Source organism: Bufo bufo, chromosome 1 (assembly GCF_905171765.1).
Source record: "Bufo bufo chromosome 1, aBufBuf1.1, whole genome shotgun sequence".
Taxonomy (NCBI): domain Eukaryota; kingdom Metazoa; phylum Chordata; class Amphibia; order Anura; family Bufonidae; genus Bufo; species Bufo bufo.
The window spans coordinates 438,174,742-438,200,685 of record NC_053389.1 but is presented as its reverse complement, the minus strand read 5'-3'; the positions used below and the strand labels follow the sequence as shown (position 1 = coordinate 438,200,685).

General features: G+C 41.8%; 1 protein-coding gene across 1 annotated transcript in view; it reads left to right on the top strand.

Annotated features, from left to right (window-relative positions):
* Positions 1 to 11,338: 11,338 nt before the first annotated feature.
* Positions 11,339 to 25,944, top strand: part of CCDC87 (coiled-coil domain containing 87) — a 77,747-nt gene continuing 63,141 nt past the window's right edge. Inside the window, exons 1-2 of the mRNA XM_040407026.1 lie at positions 11,339 to 11,388; positions 18,944 to 19,121. Of these exons, the coding sequence (XP_040262960.1) occupies positions 11,344 to 11,388; positions 18,944 to 19,121 (223 nt within the window). The 5' untranslated portion in view covers positions 11,339 to 11,343. The remainder of the gene's footprint in view (positions 11,389 to 18,943; positions 19,122 to 25,944) is intronic.

The following is a 25,944-nucleotide window of genomic DNA, read 5'->3' as shown; positions in this document are numbered from 1 at the left end:
GCGTGGACCGGAAGAACAGATCCGTCAACGTGGTAATTTTAATGCCGTATCCGGCACTAATACATTTCAAGGGAAATTAATGCCGGATTCGGCATTCCGGCAAGTGTTCTGGATTTTTGGCCGGAGAGAAAAAATCCTGATGCATACTATACGGATTACTCTCCATTCAGAATGCATTACGATAAAACTGATCATTTTTTTTTCCGGTATTGGACGGTCCCCTAGGACGGAACTCAATGCCGGTGTGAAAAGTACCCTAACACAATATTGGAACTGAATATCCAACACATTCTTAAGCCAAAAATTGATACAAGGAGAGAATTAAATCTGATTTTCTTTCTTTTTGTTCATGTATTATGTCACCACGTGTTTTAATGTTTGTATATATTTAGAAATGATGCAATAAAGTGTTAATCCCATATTGACTGTTACATGTTAATTCTTTGGTCTGTGTACACCAGTGATGCTCAACACCAGGGTTTGGATATTAAGTCAGGGTAACCATTTCACCAGTAGCCACAATGTTCTCTCTCTGTCAGATCTGCAAGCAGAAGGACCAAGCAGCACCTAAAGTGCCTTGAAAAATGATTCATACCCCTTGAACTTTTGCACATTTTTCACGTTACACCCATGCACTTAGGAGGAAGTACACATGACCCTTTCATTTTCTGTTCTCCTGATCTATCAGGAGAAACAAAAAAAACAGGATCTTGTTAAAAAAAAAAAAGGATCCTGTTGCATCAGTTGGCTTCTGTTCGAGCCGTTTCCATCAGAGATCCGTTTTTTTAGACGGAAAAAAAGTCCTGCATGCAGAACTCTTTTTTTCTGTCTAAAAAACGGATCGCACACAGAAATGGCTTAAACTGATGAAACAGGATCAGTTTTCTTTTTCTCTTCTTCTGACGGATCAGAAGAACGGAAAATGAAACTGAGATTTGAACTTTTCCTTAAATGTATTTTATTGGGATTTTGTGATAGACCAACACAAAGTAGCAAGTATTTGTGAAGTGAAAATAAAAATTATTATGTTTTTTCACAAAATTTTTATAAATCTGGAAAGTGTGGTGTGGATTTGTATTCGGCCACCCCTGCTAAAGACTAGCAGTTTGGACAGAGAGCCTCTGTCAACAGCAATTTTCAAGTCTTGCCAATGGGATTTAGGTATATTCACTTTGTCCTGTACATGGCTTGTGGCAAACAGGACTTCTTATGGCTTGTTTTCAAAATTGGCAGATTTCTGATAGAATACTCTGCAATACTTCTATATTGTAGTACATTATGTACACTGCTCAAAAAAATAAAGGGAACACAAAAATAACACATCCTAGATCTGAATTAATTAAATATTCTTCTGAAATACTTTGTTCTTTACATAGTTGAATGTGCTGACAACAAAATCACACAAAAATAAAAAATGGAAATCAAATTTTTCAACCCTTGGAGGTCTGGATTTGGAGTCACACTCAAAATTAAAGTGGAAAAACACACTACAGGCTGATCCAACTTTGATGTAATGTCCTTAAAAAAAGTCAAAATGAGGCTCAGTAGTGTGTGTGGCCTCCACGTGCCTGTATGATCTCCCTACAACGCCTGTGCATGCTCCTGATGAGGTGGCGGACGGTCTCCTGAGGGATCTCCTCCCAGACCTGGACTAAAGCATCTGCCAACTCCTGGACAGTCTGTGGTGCAACGTGACGTTGGTGGATAGAGCGAGACATGATGTCCCAGATGTGCTCAATTGGATTCAGGTCTGGGGAACGGGAGGGCCAGTCCATAGCATCAATGCCTTCGTCTTGCAGGAACTGCTGACACACTCCAGCCACATGAGGTCTTGCATTGTCTTGCATTAGGAGGAACCCAGGGCCAACCGCACCAGCATATGGTCTCACAAGGGGTCTGAGGATCTCATCTCGGTACCTAATGGCAGTCAGGCTACCTCTGGCGAGCACATGGAGGGCTGTGCGGCCCTCCAAAGAAATGCCACCCCACACTATTACTGACCCAATGCCAAACCGGTCATGCTGGAGGATGTTGCAGGCAGCAGAACGTTCTCCACGGCGTCTCCAGACTCTGTCACGTCTGTCACATGTGCTCAGTGTGAACTTGCTTTCATCTGTGAAGAGCACAGGGCGCCAGTGGCGAATTTGCCAATCTTGGTGTTCTCTGGCAAATGCCAAACGTCCTGCACGTTGTTGGGCTGTAAGCACAACCCCCACCTGTGGACGTCGGGCCCTCATATCACCCTCATGGAGTCTGTTTCTGACCGTTTGAGCAGACACATGCACATTTGTGGCCTGCTGGAGGTTATTTTGCAGGGCTCTGGCAGTGCTGATCCTGTTCCTCCTTGCACAAAGGCGGAGGTAGCGGTCCTGCTGCTGGGTTGTTGCCCTCCTACGGCCTCCTCCACGTCTCCTGATGTACTGGCCTGTTTCCTGGTAGCGCCTCCATGCTCTAGACACTACGCTGACAGACACAGCAAACCTTCTTGCCACAGCTCGCATTGATGTGCCATCCTGGATAAGCTGCACTACCTGAGCCACTTGTGTGGGTTGTAGACTCCGTCTCATGCTACCACTAGAGTGAAAGCACCACCAGCATTCAAAAGTGACCAAAACATCAGCCAGGAAGCATAGGAACTGAGAAGTGGTCTGTAGTCACCACTTGCAGAACCACTCCTTTATTGGGGGTGTCTTGCTAATTGCCTATAATTTCCACCTGTTGTCTATCCCATTTGCACAACAGCATGTGAAATTGATTGTCACTCAGTGTTGCTTCCTAAGTGGACAGTTTGAGTTCACAGAAGTGTGATTGACCTGGAGTTACAGTGTGTTGTTTAAGTGTTCCCTTTAATTTTTTGGAGCAGTGTATTTCTCCCTTTGGGCCTTGCTTCTCTAAACCTTGTAGATGGGTAGAGCTGTTATTGGATTTGTTGATCCTCATTGGTATGTGGTTTCAACTCCTTCCTTTCCAGAGCACACAGAAGCGAACAGTGGGCATGCCTAAAACTTTAAATTAGGAATTCATTATAATAGTGTATGATTTACACAAATAGTTCAGATTAAACTTTGCACACCTTGACGTAAATGTATCTCATGGACTAACTAGCCTAGGGGCTGTTTTTTTTTTTTCTAGCCTGTGGAACATGTAAAATAAAGGTGAAATTTGTTCTCTCTTCGTTTGGTGGTAAAAGCAGAATTGCGTTATGGATTCCGTTACCACGGACAATAACGCAATTCTATGACGGAATGCACAACAGAATGCCTTTAGAGGCATTCCGTTATTTATTCCATCATAATTGAAGTCTATGACCTGCATAACGGATCCGTCCCGTTTCTGTTATGCATTCTGTGATAGAATTGCGTTATGGTCTGTGGTAACGGAATCCATAACGCAATTCTGCTTTTACCACCCAATGAAGCGTGAACGAGTTTCATAACATGAAATTCACTCATCTCTAATTGTCATTTAATAGGTGAATGCGGGCAGGAATACTAATAGAACAATTACTGTTGGAATCTGTGGTGCCACCTGTAAGGATTTGTGAAAGAGGGATATTTGTTTGGGGCACAGAACCCTAGTATTGTTCTTTTATGTATGCAATGGTTGATCTACAGAATGGCATAGTTTAAACCTGCAGTCATGTTTTGCTCCTTTCCATCTCTTCTACAATACTAGGTTAGCAAGAAGAGAGAGTAAAGTAACAATGGGACTGCCCTATCAGACTACACTGTATACAGGCAGGTCCATAAATATTGGGAAATGGACACAATTCCAACATTTTTGTCTCTATACACCACCACAATAGATTTGAAATGAAACGAACAAGATGTGCTTTAACTGCAGACTGTCAGCTTTAATTTGAGGGTATTTACCTCCAAATCAGGTGAACGGTGCAGGAATTACAACAGTTTGCATATGTGCCTCCCACTTGTTAAGGGGCCAAAAGTAATGGGACAATTGGCTTCTCAGCTGTTCCATGGCCAGGTGTGTGTTATTACATATTTATCCCAATTACAATGAGCAGATAAAAGGTCCAGAGTTCATTTCAAGTGTGCTATTTGCATTTGGAATCTGTTGCTGTCAACTCTCAAGATGAAATCCAAAGAGCTGTCACTATCAGTGAAGCAAGCCATCATTAGGTTGAAAAAACACAACAAACCCATCAGAGAGAAAGCAAAAACATTAGGCATGGCCAAAACAACTGTTTGGAATATTCTTAAAAAGAAGGAACGCAACGGTGAGCTCAGCAACACCAAAGGGCCCGGAAGACCACGGAAAACAACTGTGGTGGATGACCGAATAATTATTTCCCTGGTGAAGAAAACACAGTTGGCCAGATCAAGAACACTCTCCAGGAGGTAGGTGTATGTGTGTCAAAGTCAACAATTAAGAGAAGACTTCACCAGAGTGAATCCAGAGGGTTCACCACAAGATGTAAACCATTGGTGAGCCTCAAAAACAGGAAGGCCAGATTAGAGTTTGCCAAACGACATCTAAGAAAGCCTTCGCAGTTCTGGAACAACATCCTATGGACAGATGAGACTAAGATCAACTGGTACCAGAGTGATGGGAAGAGAAGAGTATGGAGAAGGAAAGGAACTGCTCATGATCCTAAGCATACCACCTCATCAGTGAAGCATGGTGGTGGTAGTATCATGGTGTGGGCATGTATGGCTGCCAATGGAACTGGTTCTCTTGTATTTATTGATGATGTGACTGCTGACAAAAGCAGCAGGATGAATTCTGAAGTGTTTCGGACAATATTATCTGCTCATATTCAGCCAAATGCTTCAGAACTCATTGGATGGCGCTTCACAGTGCAGATGGACAATGACCCAAAGCATACTGCAAAAGCAACCAAAGAGTTTTTTAAGGGAAAGAAGTGGAATGTTCTGCAATGGCCAAGTCAATCACCTGACCTGAATCCGATTGAGCATGCATTTCACTTGCTGAAAACAAAACTGAAGGGAAAATGCCCCAAGAACAAGCAGGAACTGAAGACCGTTGCAGTAGAAGCCTGCCAGAGCATCACCAGGGATGAAACCCAGCGTCCGGTGATGTCTATGCGTTCCAGACTTCAGGCTGTAATTGACTGCAAAGGATTTGCAACCAAGTATTAAAAAGTGAAAGTTTGATTTATGATTATTATTATGTCCCATTACTTTTGGTCCCTTAACAAGTGGGAGGCACATATGCAAACTGTTGTAATTCCTCCACCGTTCACCTGATCTGGATGTAAATACCCTCAAATTAAAGCTGACAGTCTGCAGTTAAAGCACATCTTGTTCGTTTCATTTCAAATCCATTGTGATGATGTATAGAGCCAAAAATGTTAGAATTGTGTCGATGTCCCAATATTTATGGACCTGACTGTATACAAAGTTTGATTTCCTTCAGAACATAAAGATCTGCACAGGAGCCGTTTCACAAAACAGCAGAGCTGGAAAGTGTCAGCAATAGACCTAAAAGAGGGAAAAAGTTTAAAGGACAAATTCTTTTTTGGATTCAATATGAATTTTGGTAAAAACAAATTGCACCGCGTGCACAATGCATAGAAAGATCAGTATGCCTTCCTGCACTCTGCATCCTCTGACACAGTTGACAACACCATCTTGTTACAAACGCTCTCATCCATTGGCATCACAGACGTGGCCCTCTTCTGGATCTCCTCATACCTCACCAAACTGGTGCTCTGCGATGTTATTGGGGCTGGGCCGCCAAAAGTCACATGTGAAAAGTAAGGCCAGACGTCACCGACCCTCTTCGTAGTAAAACTCAGTGGGTTTCATTGCCAATCCGCCCCTGTCTACTGCTACCTTCCCACACATGGTGTCACATTCGTCACACATAACTTAAACAACAGTACCAATGTTAAATAAATACACATACCCAAATTATGGATTAAAAATGGCAGCAGTCTTTATCAAGGGGTTAACCACCAATAGCTAGAAATAAATCTAAATAACTAATTTTAGAATTCTCCATTAGCATTAAATTAAAGTTCAGTGTAAGGCCTGATGCACACGAACGTATTTTCATTCCGTGTCCGTTTTTTTTTGTGGACCGTATACGGAACCATTCATTTCGCTAGGTCCACAAAAAAATTGGAAGATACTCCATGTGCATTCCGTTTCCGTATGTCCGTATGTCCGTATTTCCGTTCCGCAAAAAAACAGAACATGTCCTATTATTGTAAGCATTACGGACAAGGATAAGACTGTTCTATTAGGGGCCAGCTGTTCCGTTACGGACGTCATGCGTATTTTTTGCGGATGTGTTTTTTGTGGACAGCAAAATACATACGGTCGTGTGCATGAGGCCTAAGGGAAAGATCTGCACCTGTCCTGTGTTTAGAGCCGCACCTCGTTTTAGCTCAGATTCACTGATGGAAATCACTGACCAAACACTGACTGTGTGAATGAAGCATTAGTCGTGTTTATATCTCATGTCTGTGGAGCTCACAATCACTGATGGAAATATCTGACCAAACACTGATGTGTGAATGAGACTTAGGCCTCTTTCACACTACAGTATGTCCATTTCAGTGTTTTGCGTTCCGTTTTTCACGGATCCGTTGTCCCGTTTTTGGGTTCCGTTGTGTCTCCGTTTCCGTTCAGTATGTCCGCAAAAACCTTTCAGTATGGTTTCCGTATGGTTCCCGTATACGGTCCGTTTTTCACGGATCAAAAACGGAAGCCACCTGTATTTGTGCTCAGCCAAAGTTTGGCAACAAGAAACACATGGCCACAGTGGGCTGGGCCTAGCATTTGTTAATGACGGATCCGCAAAAAACGGATGACATACGGATGACATACGGATGCCTTCCGTATGCATTCCGTTTTTTTGCGGACCCATTGACTTTAATGGAGCCACGGACCGTGATTTGCGGAGAAACATAGGACATGTTCTATCTTTCCACGGCACGGAAATACTGAAATACTGAAACGGAATGCACACGGAGACACTTCAGTATTTTTTGCTGAACCATTGAAATGAATGGTTCAGTATCTGTTCCGTATACTGAACTCAAAAAACGTCCAGTATACTGAACGCAAAATACTGTAGTGTGAAAGAGGCCTTAGGGTCCATTCACACGTCCGTTTTTTCTTTCCTGATCTGTTCCGTTTTTTCTGGAACAGATCTGGACCCATTCATTTTCAATGGGTCCTGGAAAAAAACGGACAGCACAATGTGTGCTTTCCGTTTCCGTTGTTCCGCTCCGCATGTCCGTTTAAATATAAAACATGTCCTATTCTTTTCCTGAAAAATCGGATCCTGGTACAATACAAAGTCAATGGATCCGCAAAAAACGGAAGACATTCGGATGTCATTACGTATGTCATCCGTTTTATACGGAATCCGTTCGTGGGAGTTACATTTAAATTTTTTATTTTTTATTTTTTAAAAGAAATCCAAACAACTTTATTTGCTTATTGAAATTTATACATGTTTCCGTTTTTTGCAGATCCGCAAAAAACGGATGACATACGGAAACATTTTCAGGAACAACGGATCCGCAAAAAACGGACCGAAAATCGGATTATAGAAAAATACTGACGTGTGAATGTAGCCTTAATAAACGGAGGGTGGGTGGGGCGAGATCTTCCTTCTTGAAATCTCCAACACTGACAGAGTGTAAGTGTCCTATATAAATATGCCAGATTCCTACCGAAACATCCCTTCAGCTAATCCGCGTATAAGTTAACTCTTTAAAGACTGGGCCGATTTTTATTTTTACATTTTTTATTTGTCCTCCCCACGTTCCAATAGCCATAATTTTTTATTTATTTTTATGTTCCCATAGCCATATGAGGGCTTATTTTTTTAGGACAAGATGCATTTTTTAATGCCGCCATTTTATTCACCATATCTTGTATTGTAAAAGAGGAAAAAAAATTCTTCGTGGGGTAAAATTAAAAAATAAATAAATTCCGCCAAGGTTTTTGGGGGTTTGACATCACAGCGTTCACTATGTGCTAAAAATGACATGAAGTCCTTACTCTGTGGCTCAATATGATTGCGACGATACCAGACTTGTATCGTTTTTATTTTGTGTAATTACCTTTAAACAAATAAAAACCTTTGGAAATAAATGAAAAATGTATTTGCATTGCCATATTCTGAGCACTATAATTTTTTAATACTTCGGTCTACAGAGCTCTTGTATTTTGCGTAACGAACTGTAGTTTTTATTGTTACCATATTTGTGGTACGTACGACTTTTTGATCACAGTTTTTTTTGGGGGGGAAAGATGACAAAAAATGGCTAATCGCATGTTTTTCATTTTTATGGCGTTCACCGCACAGAAAAATTTTAAAAGTATTTTAATAGTTCATAAATTTTTGGATGCGGCGATACATAATATGTTTATTTTTTTATTGTTGATATATTTTATATGTAAAATTGGGAAACTTTTAATAATTTGGTGTTTCTGGTGTTTCGTTTTTTTTTTTGTTACTTTTTATTTATCAACTATTAGCCCCCTGTGGGGGGCCAGAACCTTGGATCTTTTTATTCCTTGTCCTATTCAACCTAATAGAGATCTATTAGGGTGAATAGGATTTTTACACTGTCCCTGCTGAGCTGTGCTTCGAGCACAGAGCAGCAGGTAGCTTACCATAAGCAGGCCTGGAAGTCTTCAGCAGGGTCCAGGCTGCCATGTAAACCGTTCGGAGCCCCACAATTTCACTTAAATGACAGGGTCCGGCGGAATCATTTAACAAAATTCAGTTCAACAAAAGAGGGAGAAAAGGGGGGCAGCAACTATACCTATATAGAACTCTGTGACACCATGGGGAGGGGGCAGTTGCATATACGGCTTTTCCCTCATTCATAATCTCTAATCTTCCCAAGACCTCCGTCTCTGCTCTCCTCTTGTCTGTTCACTCATTTATTCATCTCCTGTAGAAATTGTTGATTTGGATATTGCTACCCCAACACATCAAACTTTGCTGCTTCTTTTTCTTCTTACACGTGTAAGGCCCCTTTCACACGAGCATTGCGCCCGCACGGAATCCGGACCCATTCATTTCAATGGGTCTATGTACATGAGCATTGGTTTTCACGCATCACTTGTGCGTTGTTTGAAAAATGCAGCATGTTCTATATTCTGCGATTTCCACGCAACGCAGGCCCCATAGAAGTGAATGGGGCTGCGTGAAAATCGCATCGCATCCGTACTTGCTTGTTTTTCACGGACGGTTGCTAAGAGATGTTGTTTGTAAACATTCAGCTTTTTATCACGCGCGTGCAAAACGCAATAAATCGCATTGCACCCGTGCGATAAAAACTGAACTGAACGCGATCGAAAACAAAACTGAATGGACTTGCTTGCGAAATCGTGCAGTTTTCACTGAGTTTCAATGGGTCCGCAAATCCGGAGATGCGGAACGGAAGAACGGAACGGAACACTACGGAAGCTGTGAGCTCTGCGCTGCGATTGGCCAGCGCTACAGCCTAGGAGAAGGAGACGCCCGCAGAACAAGGGCAGACTCTGCCTACTATAACCAAGTCCCTGAACATACCGGAGGACATAACAGGAGAACGGAGCGGCGCCCAGGGATAATAGTAAGTGCAGTGAGATCCCCGGGCGCCACTGTATATGTCATGATACTTAGTTCACAATGTCAGGATCGGTGAAAGGTCCTCTTTAAATTCTTACATCCAGAGTCTTAAAACCCATGCAAAAATAACATAAAAACTGCACAAACTTTGATTGTGTGAACCTGGGCCTTTTTTCTGTTTTCCTAAGGCTTATTGCACACGAACGTGTGTGCTCCGTGGCCGTATTGCGGGCACCGTTCTGTGTACATTCCGCATCACGGATGCGGACCCATTCACTTCAATGGGTCTGCAAATCCGGAGATGCAGAATGGTGTGGAACAGAAGCACGGAGTGCTTCCGTAGGGTTTCGTCCCGCACTTCTGTTCCGCAAAAAGATAGAACATGTCCTATCTTTTTGTGGAACGGCTGGATTGCGGGCCCATTAAAGTGAATGGGTCCACGATCTGCTGCGGCTGCCCCACGGTGGGTGTTCGTGCATTGTGGACCGCAGCACGGCCACGGGGCGCACATGTTAGTTAGATTTATCGATGTATTCAGGCTACTTTTCTGCTATAAAAACATTGAAAAACTATGGTGCTGGGCCAAACGTCATATTTATGAAGCCCACAAGCTACTCATTAGCAATATTTTCTGACACAATTATAAAACTGGAGAAAAGAAGACCAAGCTTGTTCTGACATGTTCAGCCCATTTCCAGGGGTGTAGCGACTGAAACCCAAGAAGGAACCAGCATTATACATGGCAGGTGGGGCCCCTGTTCAAGCGTTTGTAATGGGAGCTTACCCCTCTGCCCATGCCACATTCATGGACTGGGCTCGTATATATTACAGACGTGTTCCCACCTTCTACGTTTACAGCGTATCCTCAAAATATGCCGTAAATGACTGATAGGTGCTTTCTAGTCATGAGCGAAGTGAGCTTTGGATGCTTCATCTGAAGTCACTTTGTTCAAAACTTCGGAATAATACAGAGATTCGTCTCCGTACAGTATTAGAATGTATGGGCTCCGATGAGCCGATGTCAGTTATTTGTGAAGTCGCGCGTGACTTTGTTGAATAACTTCGGTAGTTGATTTTCAAAGTAAAAAAAACACTTTAAAACTTGAAACCGAAACAAAGTCACGCGCGACTTCACAAATAACTGACTTCGGCTCATCGGAGCCCATACATTCTAATACTGTACGGAGACGGATCCGAAGTTTTGAACAAAGCGACTTCAGATGAAAGCGTCCGAAGAACACTAGGTGCAAGTCCCACCCCTGGAGCCTGCACTTATTTCCAGATTAGGGGCTACTTGGCCGCCACATTCAGGTGTTGCATGAGGTGACCACTCTCATTCCATTGAATTCTATGGGAGTCTCAGGAACAGACTAAAGTCCCTTGGGCCCACCAGAGGAAATTATCCTGAGGGTCCACACACTATGCATAGGGCGCTGCTTTATTAGGGGTCCATTAGCCCACCGGAGGATGCTCTGGTACTGAGGTGGACAAGTCCGACCCTGGACTCTCCACATCATTAGGCAGGACGGGGAGGACCCCCATCTATTGGAGATTTATCTCCCCCACTGTTGCACGCAATGTAATGCACCCTCTGAATGTAGTGCATTGGAGGTCGTATGAATGGCGTAGGAGCCCCCGACTGACAACACGGTGTATCTGTATACAGCAGAACCCCTGGTACAGACTGTACAGTATAGGCATTGTGGCTGCAGCACCGAGGACGCCCCCTCCCCCCTCTGTGTTAGGCGTCGCATGGCAACAAGTCGCGGCCAGGCCTGGATGAGCGGTGACCAGCAGAACCGGGCCTCCGGCACAGTCCAGCAGGTACGATCGTGAACGGTTCTGTACCGGGACTCCCCGGGAGGGTCACTGTGAGGGACAGACGGACACAGTGTGGGCCGTGTACATGTGAGGGGTCCCTCCTTTCTAACCCAAATCCCTCTGTCGGATCTACTGGTAGGACTGATCATTGAGTCTGCAGGGGCTGAAGTGTAACTTTGTAAGTAGGTTTCAGTCACAGCAGACTCCGGAGATCATACCTGGCATCAAAGGTGGCCCCTGGATCTGTACATATCTGCAGAGAACACCATATAACCTGCAATGTACTGAAATAAAAAATCAGTACACAACGCAGTAGATTCTGCATGGCAAAGTGCCCCATAAGTGTCACCCAGAGCCACCAAGACCATACAAGTGCCAGTCCCCCTCAATACCGCGCCAACAGATGGCATCGGTCCACATACCAAGGACGCAACCTTAGAAATAAAATAAAAAATTCAAATGGCTTCCAGATTTTTATTTTTTTTGCATACGCTAGTGATATGACCGACAGCTTTTTAAATTATTTTTTTAGGCTAGGTCTACACGACGACATTTATCGCACGACATTTTGTTGCACCGATGTCGCGCGACAATTTTTATAATGGCAGTCTATGGTGCCGCACTGCAATATGCTGCATGTCGCGTGTTTCAGTGCGACACCATAGACTGCTATTATAAAAATAGTTGCGCGACATCGGTGCAACAAAATGTTGCACGACAAATGTTGCAGTGTAGTTGTGCCCTATTTGTCGCGCGACAAATGTCGACGTGTAGACCTAGCCTTAAAGTGGCTTAAAGGGGTTGTCCCATGAAAAATATTCTACATTTTTCAAACCAGCATATAATTAAAAATGTACTATAGCTGCTGAGTTATTCACTGAAATCTATGGATATAGCGCCACCTGCTGTTTGCTCTTTTTCTAATTTCTCTGTCCAGCTCACCGAAATGGAAGCACATGCTCGGGTTCCATTCTTCAACTGCCGCCAGCTGCAGCAGAAAGGACGCTCCCCCTGAGAAAATGAACGCCCCCTGAGCTGTCAGCTTGAAGTAAATTTAGTAGAGTAAGGGTCCATTCGCACGTCTGTAGTGCATTGCGGATCCGGCACCCCCATAGAAATGCCTATTCTTGTCCGCAATTGCAGACAAGAACAGGACATGTTCTATTTTTTTCCGGTGCCGCGGACCGGAAGATTGGCGGCGCACTCCGGAAATGCGGATGCGGAGAGCAGGTAGTGTGCTCTCTGCATCCATTCCTGCCCCATTGAGAATGAATGGGTCTGCACCCGTTCTGCACAATTGCGGACGTGTGAATGGAGCCTAATTGGAGCAATGATCGGGGATAATTATGAATGAATTATAGGATAACCCCTTTAAGTATCAGAAAAGGAACACCAACCTATTATTTAAAGGCACTCTGTCACCAGGTTTGTGCTGAATCAGATGTCCTAATTCAAACGCAGGGTCACTTACTTTTTGTCCCCCAGACATTTTCTAAAAAGCGACGACAAGCAGCTCCAGCGGATGATTGTCAGCTTTCTTTCTGCCCTGTATTGTATTGAGCGGACTCAGGTCCCACTGATTTATAAAAAACTGACACTGCGTGCCTCCACAAGTGTGATGTATTGACTAAGGCCTCTTTCACACTACAGTATTTTGCGTTCAGTATACTGGACGTTTTTTGAGTTCAGTATACGGAACAGATACTGAACCATTCATTTCAATGGTTCAGCAAAAAATACTGAAGTGTCTCCGTGTGCATTCCGTTTCAGTATTTCAGTATTTCCGTGCCGTGGAAAGATAGAACATGTCCTATGTTTGTCCGCAAATCACGGTCCGTGGCTCCATTAAAGTCAATGGGTCCGCAAAAAAACGGAATGCATACGGAAGGCATCCGTATGTCATCCGTATGTCATCCGTTTTTTGCGGATCCGTCATTAACAAATGCTAGGCCCAGCCCACTGTGGCCATGTGTTTCTTGTTGCCAAACTTTGGCTGAGCACAAATACAGGTGGCTTCCGTTTTTGATCCGTGAAAAACGGACCGTATACGGGAACCATACGGAAACCATACTGAAAGGTTTTTGCGGACATACTGAACGGAAACGGAGACACAACGGAACCCAAAAACGGGACAACGGATCCGTGAAAAACGGAACGCAAAACACTGAAATGGACATACTGTAGTGTGAAAGAGGCCTAAACCTGACGACTTCAGTGGGTTTGATTTATTATCTAATGTGTATGGGGCCTCCCAATTCTCCCCCAGTGGCTGATGTCAGGGGGGATAAGGATCAGGCTTGTTGGATTTAAACTGCCTGAGCCTTTTTCTTTTCTTGGGGAGATAAGCTGCTGCCAGAGATGTCAGGAAGTGGCTTTCTACCTCTTTCATCCACTACAGCCAAGCCTGCATATGTATTGGAGAATCGGGAAAGATAATGGTCATGTTGGCCCAAAGACTATCTTTTGTATATGACCTGCCTAAAGGGAGTTTGTCACCTTGATTGACTGGGCCAGGTCCCTGCATAGTCTTCTCTCTTGGCCTCAGAGGAAGCATTCATCTCCGCTATCCCTACAACACATGGTACCTGGTTTAGCAATTCATTTTATGGTCACAGGCTCCCTTTAAGCTGCCCCCAGACATTTATGGCAGTGGCTCATTTTCCTGAGATCAAACAGTTTGGGCATGTTGGGAAATCCAACTGCCCTATCCTTATGCACCCCGACATCTGCAGCCGGAGGAGAGTTGGAAGGCCCCCGTACACAATTCAGCCAATATTAACTTAACGTATATGGCCATTGATGTCAATACTAATAAACTGCTTGGAATCCTACATTTGTCCTACACTGATACATTGTAGCAAGTGATCAGCTGATGTATTCAATTCTCAGAAGGCTGCATTGACTGGATTCAGTTGTAGGAAAATTTCAGCTATTACTATTAGGCTTATTGCACACGAACGTGTGCGCTCCGTGGCCGTATTGCGGACTGCATTGAACGGGCACTTGAATGGGTCCACAAATCCGGAGATGCGGAATGGTGCGGAACGGAAGCACGTCACGGAACCCTACGGAAGCACTACGGAGTGCTTCCGTGGGGTTTCGCCCTGTACTTCCATTCCGCAAAAAGATAGAACATGTCCTATCTTTTTGCGGAACGGCTGGATCGCGGACCCATTAAAGTGAATGGGTCCGCGATCTGCTCCGGCTGCCCCACGGTGGGTGTTCATGCATTTCAGCCTGCAATTTGCGGGCCACAGCACAGGCACGGGGCGCACACGTTCGTGTGCAAGAGGCCTTAGGTGAGTATCATTTTCAACCCCTGGAAGAAAATGAATTCTGTAAATCAGCAGTGGTCGCAGTGGTTAGACTTCATGGCGGCCGTCGCTGTTTCTGTGCTGTGCTGGTGGAGCTGTGGGATCCGAGGCCTAGGTGGCTCCGCTGTACAGCAGGGTAACTGGTTGGCTGCTGGATCCCATTGCCTGCTGGAGCAGTGTGGTGACGCGGTGGTCGCCACACGGCACTGCGCTACGGTTAGAGTAGGTTCCCACTTAACAAGAGGCAACCTTGTCGTGGTAAGTGGGCCTATGCTCTTTGATCAAACTGTATACTAATGCCTCTTAATAGTGCACAGCAAATGATTGATATAACCGCTGTATAGCCATGTTTTATCATAAGAAATGATGCTTATTACATACAGTAGTCAATAGTATAGGAATGAGGAGGTGCGATTTAGTTTCACTCTACAAACCAAGACTTCACCAATGTGATCTACTTACAGATCTCCATGATGTGGATGGACAAGTTACCATAGAATTCTATAAATTGTTTTATATAAGGCCTCTTGCACACGACCGTATGGCTTTTTCAGTATTTTGCGGTCCGGTTTAACCCCTTAGGGACCCATGACATATCGGTACGGCATGGTTCCCGAGTCCTTAAGGACCCATGATGTACCGGTACGTCATGTGTTGTTCCGATCACCGCCGCCCGGCGGGCGGTGATCGGAACAAGTTGCCTGCTCAAATCATTGAGCAGGCACCTCGGCTAAATGCGCAGGGGGGGGGGGAGTAGACATATTAGGTATCGCCGCGTCCGTATCGACCGGCTCTATAAACATATCACATGACCTAACCCCTCAGATGAACACCATAAAAAATTAAAACTGTGCTAAATAAACAATTTTTTTGTCCCCTTACATCACAAAAAGTACAACAGCAAGCGATCAAATAGGCGTTTGCCCACCAAAATAGCACCAATCTAACCGTCACCTCATCCTGCAAAAAATGAGCCCCTACCTGAGAAAATCGCCCAAAAAATAAAAAAACTATGGCTCAGAATATGGAGACACTAAAACATCTTTTTTTTTGTTTGAAAAAAGCTGTTATTGTGTAAAACTTATATAAATTAAAAAAAAGTATACATATTAGGTATCGCCGCGTCCGTATCGACTGGCTCTATAAAAATATCACATGACCTAACCCCTCAGATGAACACCGTAAAAAATTTAAAATAAAAACTGTGCTAAATAAACCATTTTTTGTCACCTTACATCACAAAAAGTGTAATAGCAAGCGATCAAAAAGTCACACGCACCCCAAAATAGTGCCAATAAAACCGTCATCTCATCCCACAAAAATCATACCCTACCCAAAGTAATCGCCCAAAAACTGAAAAAATTATGGCTCTCAGACTATGGAAACACTAAAACATGTTTTTTTTTGCTTCAAAAAAGAAATTATTGTGTAAAACTTACATAAATAAAAAAAAGTATACATATTAGGTATCGCCGCATCCGTGGCAACCTGGTCTATAAAAATATCACATGATCTAACCTGTCAGATGAATGTTGTAAATAACAAAAAATAAAAACGGTGCCAAAAGCTATTTCTTGTTACCTTGCCTCACAAAAAGTGTAATATAGAGCAACCAAAAATCATATGTACCCTAAACTAGTACCACCAAAACTGCCACCCTATCCCGTAGTTTCTAAAATGGGGTCACTTTTTTGGAGTTTCTACTCTAGGGGTGCATCAGGGGGGCTTCAAATGGGACATCAAAAAACCAGTCCAGCAAAATCTGCTTTCCAAAAACCGTATGGCATTCCTTTCCTTCTGCGCCCTGCCATGTGCCCGTACAGCGATTTACGACCACATATGGGGTGTTTCTGTAAACTACAGAATCAGGGCCATAAATATTGAGTTTTGTTTGGCTGTTAACCCTTGCTTTGTTACTGGGAAAAATGGATTAAAATTGAAAATTTGCCAAAAAATTTAAATTCAGAAATTTCATCTCCATTTGCCAATAACTCTTGTGGAACACCTAAAGGGTTAACGACATTTGTAAAATCTGTTTTGAATACCTTGAGGGGTGTAGTTTCTTAGATGGGGTCACTTTTATGGAGTTTCTACTCTAGGGGTGCATCAGGGGGGCTTCAAATGGGACATGGTGTCAAAAAAACAGTCCAGCAAAATCTGCCTTCCAAAAACCGTATGGGATTCCTTTCCTTCTGCGCCCTGCCGTGTGCCCGTACAGCGGTTTATGACCACATATGGGGTGTTTCTGTAAACTACAGAATTAGGGCTATAAATATTGAGTTTGGTTTGGCTGTTAACCCTTGCTTTGTAACTGGAAAAAATGGATTAAAATTGAAAATTTGCCAAAAAATTGAAATTCTGAAATTTCATCTCCATTTGCCAATAACTTATGTGGAACACCTAAAGGGTTAATGACGTTTGTAAAATCAGTTTTGAATACCTTGAGGGGTGTAGTTTCTTAGATGGGGTCACTTTTATGGAGTTTCTACTCTAGGGGTGCATCAGGGGGGCTTCAAATGGGTCATGGTGTCAAAAAAACCAGTCCAGCAAAACCTGCCTTCCAAAAACCGTATGGCATTCCTTTCCTTCTGCGCCCTGCTGTGTGCCCGTACAGCTGTTTACGACCACATATGGGGTGTTTCTGTAAACTACAGAATCAGGGCCATAAATATTGAGTTTGGTTTGGCTGTTAACCCTTGCTTTGTAACTGGAAAAAAATTATTAAAATGGAAAATCTGCCAAAAAAGTGAAATTTTGAAATTGTATCTCTATTTTCCATTAATTCTTGTGGAACACCTAAATTTTGGGTAAATTTGGTATTTTTTTATAAATAAAAATGATTTTTTTTAACTTCATTTTACCAGTGTCATGAAGTACAATATGTGACGAGAAAACAATCTCAGAATGGCCTGAATAAGTCAAAGCGTTTTAAAGTTATCAGCACTTAAAGTGACACTGGTCAGATTTTCTGACCAGTCCTTAAGGTGAAATAGCGCAAACGGAAATGGAATAATGTTTAAACAGTAAGTACATAAAAAAATTGGGCAGGGCATAACATTTTCAATAGATGGTTCCGCAAAAACGAAATGGATACGAAGACATACGGATGCATTCCGTTTTTTTTTGCGGAACCATTGACTTCAATGGAACCACGGAACGTGATTTGCGGGCAATAATAGGACATGTTCTATCTTTGAACGGAACAGAAATACGGAAACAGAATGCGTACGGAGTACCTTCCGTTGTTTTTGTTGACCCATTGAAGTGAATGGTTCTGCATACGGACTGCAAAGGCAACCCGCAAAAACAGAACGGAAACAGAAAAAAAAAAAGTTTGTGTGCAAGAGGCCTAAGGGGCAGAATCCCTGCCGCTGCTGTTCTGACGTTTACCGGGTTTCTGCGGTGAGCCGACTTAGGGTATTTCCACACTAGCGTTAAAGTTTTCCGGTATTGAGTTCCGTCCTAGGGGCAGTTTTATCCTAATGCATTCTAAATAGAGAGGAATCCATTCAGTATGCATCAGGATGTCTTCAGTTCAGTCCTTTCACGGTATTTGGCCAGAGAAAATACCACAGCATGCTGCAGTATTTTCTCTGGACAAAATTCTGGAACTCTTGCAGGATTGCTGGATCCGGCATGAATTTCTATTGAAATGTATTAATGCCGGATCCGGTATCAAGTGTTCCAGAAAAACGGATCCAGTTTCCCGGTCTGCGCATGCGCCGACCTTTAAAAACGGTGTGATCCTTTTTTCTGGATGACACCGGCTGGAGCATGGCTGGATCTTAACAAGGTTCCAAGTAGAGCTTCAACATGCAACAAGAAGAAATTGGAGGGAGACAAAACATTTTTTGAGCATTCAATTTAATAAAAAAAAACAACGAATGATGATCAAAAGTTTAGGACCACACCTGCAAAAAAAAACTAAACCCCCCCAAAACCCTTTCTCAAGGCTTCATGTTGGAGCCGAAACGTTGCGTCACTAATGGGTGAATAAGCATATCAATTTTTTTTACTGCAATCTTGGAGTGCTGCTCTGTTTTTCAGCAATATATATATATATATATATATATATATATATATATAACATCATCCTGTATCCTGTCGGATCACCCCTTTAATATTCTGAATGTATCTGTGATAATGGCACAAAGTCATCAAGGGTGCTCAGATGCAGAAAGCATAGGACCTTGGCATACTTAGATTTGTCTCATCTCTGTGCTTTTATCTTGTTCTTTATATAGACCTGTAACATGGTAAAAGATGCTGGGAATCTCAAACCTCTGTGGAAGAAGGAAAAACACCTCTCAAGCCCAAATGAGAACCTGGACGCCAAGAAACTGTATCAGTTATACAATGACGCCCTGCAGCCTCTCACCCTATTCTCCGCTCAGACAGAGCAGGTGGTCCCAGAGAAGAAAGGTTTGTACTTCCATGTCTTCCAAGTCCACTTGTGTGATTTCAGTCACAAGATTTGGAAATGATGAGCGACCATGAGAGAAGCAAACTATTTCCATCATCATGTCTGACTGAGGACAGTGAAAAGTAGCAGCAGACTAATTCCACAACGGTTGAGGATGTATTTTGTATCAATCTGTAGTCACAGGAATGTTTACATGGCATATGTATTTTATGTGCCAGGAAGTTTGTGTGGCTTCTGACTTAGTCTACTTTCACACTTGCGGCAGAGTGATCCAGCAGGTAGTTCCGTCTGCATGCAAATGGACATCATTTGTAGACGGGTCCGGATGCGGATCCGTCTCACAAATGCATTACAAGAATGAATCCGTGTCTCTGTTTGTCATACGGACAAACGGATCAGTTTTTATTTTTATTTTTAAAGGTCTGCGCATGCGCAGACCGGAAGGACGGATCCGGCATTGCGGTTTTTTCAATGCCAGATCCGGCACGAATACATTTCAATGTAAATTAATGCCGGATCCGGCATTCCGGCAACTGATCCGGAATTTTGGATGGAGATAATACTGCAGCATGCTGCGGTATTTCCTCCGTCCAAAACGCCATTCAATGACTGAACTGAAGACATCCTGATGCATCCTGAACGGATTGCTCTCCATTCAGAATACATGGGGATGAAACTGATCATTTCTTTTCCGGTATTGAGTCCCTAGGACGGAACTCAATGCCGGAAAAGAAAAACACTAGTGTGAAAGTACCCTTAGGCCTCACGCACATGACTGTATCAGACTCACATTTTTTTGCGGATTGGATGCAGACCCACTCATTTCAGTGGGCCAGCTAGAAATGCAGACAGCACACCGTGTGCTGTCCTCATCCATATGTCCGTTCCACCATGCTGCAAAAAATATAGAACACGGCCTATTCCTGTCCATTTTGCAGGCAATTTTTTTTTAGCATAAGCCTGAATGTGCAGAACGGCCTGGATGCGTGTTTTGTGGAACCATGATTTGCAGACCACAAAATGGATACAGTTGTGTGCATGGGGCTTTAAAGTGAATGTCTACTCTTTAACGTAGTGTCATTTTTAGGTGACCATATATTTCATTTTCCATGTCACTAGCTATGTTTAAAATAATCCTAACATCCTGCAGTTTTTGCAGTGACCAATAAGTCTAATTATAGGCACTACTTCTTGGTCTGTACAGATCATTTTTCAGCAGTCATCTCACTATCATTTCAGGCAGGATTTGAATGACAAATATCACAGATAGCTTGATGATAGATAGATAGATAGATAGATAGATAGATAGATAGATAGATAAGAAATATACATAATAGATAGATAGATAGATAGATAGATAGATAGATATGAGATAGATACATAATAGATAGCTATGGGATAGATAGATAGATAGATAGATAGATAGATAGATAGATAGATAGATAGATAGATAGATAAGAAATATACATAATAGATAGATAGATAGATAGATAGATAGATAGATAGATAGATAGATAGATAGATAGATAGATAGATATGAGATAGATAGATAGATAGATAGATAGATAGATAGATAGATATGAGATAGATACATAATAGATAGCTATGGGATAGATAGATAGATAGATAGATAGATAGATAAGAAATATACATAATAGATAGATAGATAGATAGATAGATAGATAGATAGATATGAGATAGATAGATAGATAGATAGATAGATATGAGATAGATACATAATAGATAGCTATGGGATAGATAGATAGATAGATAGATAGATAGATAGATAGATAGATAGATAGATAGATAAGAAATATACATAATAGATAGATAGATAGATAGATATGATATGAGATAGATATGAGATAGATAGATATGAGATAGATAGATAGATAGATAGATAGATAGATAGATAGATATGAGATAGATACATAATAGATAGCTATGGGATAGATAGATAGATAGATAGATAGATAGATAGATAGATAAGAAATATACATAATAGATAGATAGATAGATAGATAGATAGATAGATAGATAGATATGAGATAGATAGATAGATAGATATGAGATAGATAGATAGATAGATATGGGATAGATAGATAGATAGATAGATAGATAGATAGATATTGGATAGATAGATATGAGAGAGAGAGATAGATAGATACATAATAGATACCCTGTTTCCCCGAAAATAAGACAGTGTCTTATATTAATTTTTGCTCCCAAAAATGAGCTAGGTCTTATTTTCAGGGGATGTCTTATTTTCCATGACACAGGGGGATCAGAGGGGGGAATCAAAATGGCACAAGAGAATCAGAGGGGAGGGGGATTACTATTTTACGGTAGTACCCCCTTCTGATCCTCCTGTGTCATTTGGATTCCCACCTCTGATCCCCCTGTGTCATTTTAAGTGATCCCACGCCCCTGTGCCAGTGGACAGTGGATTATTTAGTCTCTCTCCCCCCTCCCACCTTCACCAGACATCCCCCACTACTTTATCAAACATTTCCCCCCCACCACCTCAGTCACCCCTGTGTGTCTGTGCCAGCCAGATTTTACACAATGTGCCCAGCTCCTGCCCCGTGCGACTCACTGTCTAATCGCGAGTCAGCCAGATTCCGTCAGGGCAGAGCGAGCATCAGGCGGCAGCTTCTCCTGGCGGCAGCGCAGGCTCTCTGATTTAAAGAGACCTCGCACTGCCCGAACAGCTCTGGATGCGCTGCGGCCAATCAGTGAGCTGCGCGGCGGCAGCCACCGCTACAGTCCAGAGGATTCAGACGCCCTACGGTAGCGTCAGGGGCCTTATATTCTGGCGGGGCCTTATTATCGGGGAGGCCTTATTTTCGGGGGGATGCCTTATATTACAGGGATAGGCAAAACTAGAGGTAGGTCTTATTTTCGGGGGATGTCTTATTTTCGGGGAAAGACGGTAGATAGATAGATAGATATGAGATAGATATGAGATAGATAGATATGAGATAGATAGATAGATAGATATGAGATAGATAGATATGAGATAGATAGATAGATAGATAGATAGATAGATAGATAGATAGATAGATAGATAGATAGATAGATAGATATGAGATAGAGAGATATGAGAGAGAGAGAGATAGATACATAATAGATAGATAGATAGATAGATAGATATGAGACAGACAGATAGATAGATAGATAGATAGATAGATAGATATGAGATAGATAGATATGAGATAAATACATAATAGATAGATAGATATGAGATAGGTAGAAAGATAGATAGATAGATAGATAGATAGATAGATAGATAGATAGATATTGGATAGATAGATAGATAGATATGAGAGAGAGAGATAGATACATAATAGATAGATAGATAGATAGATAGATAGATATTAGATAGATAGATAGATAGATAGATATGAGATAGATAGATAGATAGATAGATAGATATTAGATAGATAGAAAGATAGATAGATAGATAATAGATAGAGAGATATGAGAGAGAGAGAGAGAGATAGATAGATAGATAGATAGATAGATAGATAGATAGATATGAGATAGATACATAATAGATAGCTATGGGATAGATAGATAGATAGATAGATAGATAGATAGATAGATATTATGGTAAACTGTTACCCAACTATAAAACACTTCAATTAATCATAAAATACAATTCTAAAATTAATCCACTATACACAACTCCTCCTTAGATTCAAGGAAAGTTAGTCCTTAGATTTGCAGCACTATATTTCTCTGGAAGGGCTATTCAATATATAGCATAATGATACAATTCTCATTTAAGGTGCAATAGTGTAATCAGTTGATGAGAGCAGTCCATACAGCTTTGTGTATCTTATTCCCGTTGTGTTCCGATATCACCATACAGTCAATTCAACCTTGCTGCTCAGTTGAGCTGCGCTAGGTGTATCAGCCAGACGGCTATGTATTGTTTTGTCCGGAGCTAAAAGTAAATGTCTCTTACCAGACTCTCGATGTGCCACTCGCCCGCCTCCCAGTAGTCGGTCGTCTCTTACCGGCCTCCCGCTTCACGGCGTTCTCCTCTGCCCTGCTCCTCCTCACCCTTCACACGGCGTCCCGCGTGGTGGTGAAGCAAGCGTCGGCGCAGCGTCTCACGTGATGCGGAAGAGGCGTTCCTTACCGGTCAGCTGATTATGCTTGCCGGAGGTCCTGGTCGGGCTGAGGCAATTCCTAGACAGGCCTGTCGTTATTGGTCAAGTGTCCTTTGCGTGCACATCAGTTGATTAAGCTCACTTGCTGGGACCAAACGCGTTTCGGGGACAACCCCTTCCTCAGTGGATATCAGTAGTGAGCTTTAATGCTTCTCTTTTATAGGCAGATGCCTGTCAATCAACTTTACTGGTGGTTCATATCCAAAATCCGGACTGGAATCCTTATTGATAGTCTTTCTTATATAGTGCTGCAATGTTGTATATGCATACTATCCTCCTCACATATTACAATTATAAAATAGAAAATCAGATCTGTTAAAACACTATGATAATACATAAATAGTTAAAATGCAAATCCTGTTACTAAAATATACAGACAGGTCATTGGGGCAACTCATTATTTGTGGCTAATAAAACGATATAAATGACAATCTACTTATTGGGATAGGAAAGTTTGGTGGGGGGTGTTATTGTTATTCCACTTCTTAGGTGATATTCATACATATATCTCATATCAAGACCCCACTCGACACTCGAGCCTTTTCCTGGACTTAGATACACTAACTCCATGTCTTGATATGAGATATATGTATGAATATCACCTAAGAAGTGGAATAACAATAACACCCCCCACCAAACTTTCCTATCCCAATAAGTAGATTGTCATTTATATCGTTTTATTAGCCACAAATAATGAGTTGCCCCAATGACCTGTCTGTATATTTTAGTAACAGGATTTGCATTTTAACTATTTATGTATTATCATAGTGTTTTAACAGATCTGATTTTCTATTTTATAATTGTAATATGTGAGGAGGATAGTATGCATATACAACATTGCAGCACTATATAAGAAAGCCTATCAATAAGGATTCCAGTCCGGATTTTGGATATGAACCACCAGTAAAGTTGATTGACAGGCATCTGCCTATAAAAGAGAAGCATTAAAGCTCACTACTGATATCCACTGAGGAAGGGATTGTCCCCGAAACGCGTTTGGTCCCAGCAAGTGAGCTTAATCAACTGATGTGCACGCAAAGGACACTTGACCAATAACGACAGGCCTGTCTAGGAATTGCCTCAGCCCGACCAGGACCTCCGGCAAGCATAATCAGCTGACCGGTAAGGAACGCCTCTTCCGCATCACGTGAGACGCTGCGCCGACGCTTGCTTCACCACCACGCGGGACGCCGTGTGAAGGGTGAGGAGGAGCAGGGCAGAGGAGAACGCCGTGAAGCGGGAGGCCGGTAAGAGACGACCGACTACTGGGAGGCGGGCGAGTGGCACATCGAGAGTCTGGTAAGAGACATTTACTTTTAGCTCCGGACAAAACAATACATAGCCGTCTGGCTGATACACCTAGCGCAGCTCAACTGAGCAGCAAGGTTGAATTGACTGTATGGTGATATCGGAACACAACAGGAATAAGATACACAAAGCTGTATGGACTGCTCTCATCAACTGATTACACTATTGCACCTCAAATGAGAATTGTATCATTATGCTATATATTGAATAGCCCTTCCAGAGAAATATAGTGCTGCAAATCTAAGGACTTACTTTCCTTGAATCTAAGGAGGAGTTGTGTATAGTGGATTAATTTTAGAATTGTATTTTATGATTAATTGAAGTGTTTTATGGTTGGGTAACAGTTTACCATTTTAATTAATTACAGTGAGGATAATAAATATCGAATCTTATAATATACAGACTGTGTGTGATCCCGTATGTAGAGAGTGCCCCTCTTATTTCCATACAAATATTCTCTCTCTATATAGGCCTGGGGTGAGGCCTCTAGAGGTGAGCACCTCTTATCCAAAACCGATTGGTGGGTGTAGCCGCTGTTTGCTACTTTATATAGATAGATATTAGATAGAGAGATAGATAGATATTAGATAGATATGAGATAGATAGATAGATATGGGATAGATAGATAGATAGATAGATAGATATGAGATAGATAAATAGATATGAGATAGATAGATAGATAGATAGATATGAGATAGATAGATAGATAGATAGATTGAGATAGATAGATAGATAGATAGATAGATAGATAGATAGATAGATAGATATGAGATAGATAGATATGAGATAGATAGATAGATAGATAGATATGAGATAAATACATAATAGATAGATAGATAGATAGATATTAGATAGATAGATAGATAGATAGATATGAGATAGATAGATAGATAGATATTAGATAGAGAGATAGATAGATATTAGATAGATATGAGATAGATAGATAGATATGAGATAGATAAATAGATATGAGATAGATAGATAGATAGATAGATAGATAGATATGAGATAGATAGATAGATATGAGATAGATAGATAGATAGATAGATAGATATGAGATAGATAGATATGAGATAGATAGATAGATAAATAGATAGATAGATATGAGATAGATAGATAGATAGATAGATAGATAGATATGAGATAAATACATAATAGATAGATAGATAGATAGATAGATAGATATGAGATAGATAAATAGATATGAGATAGATAGATAGATAGATAGATATGAGATAGATAGATAGATAGATATGAGATAGATAGATAGATAGATAGATAGATAGATAGATAGATATGAGATAGATAGATATGAGATAGATAGATAGATAGATAG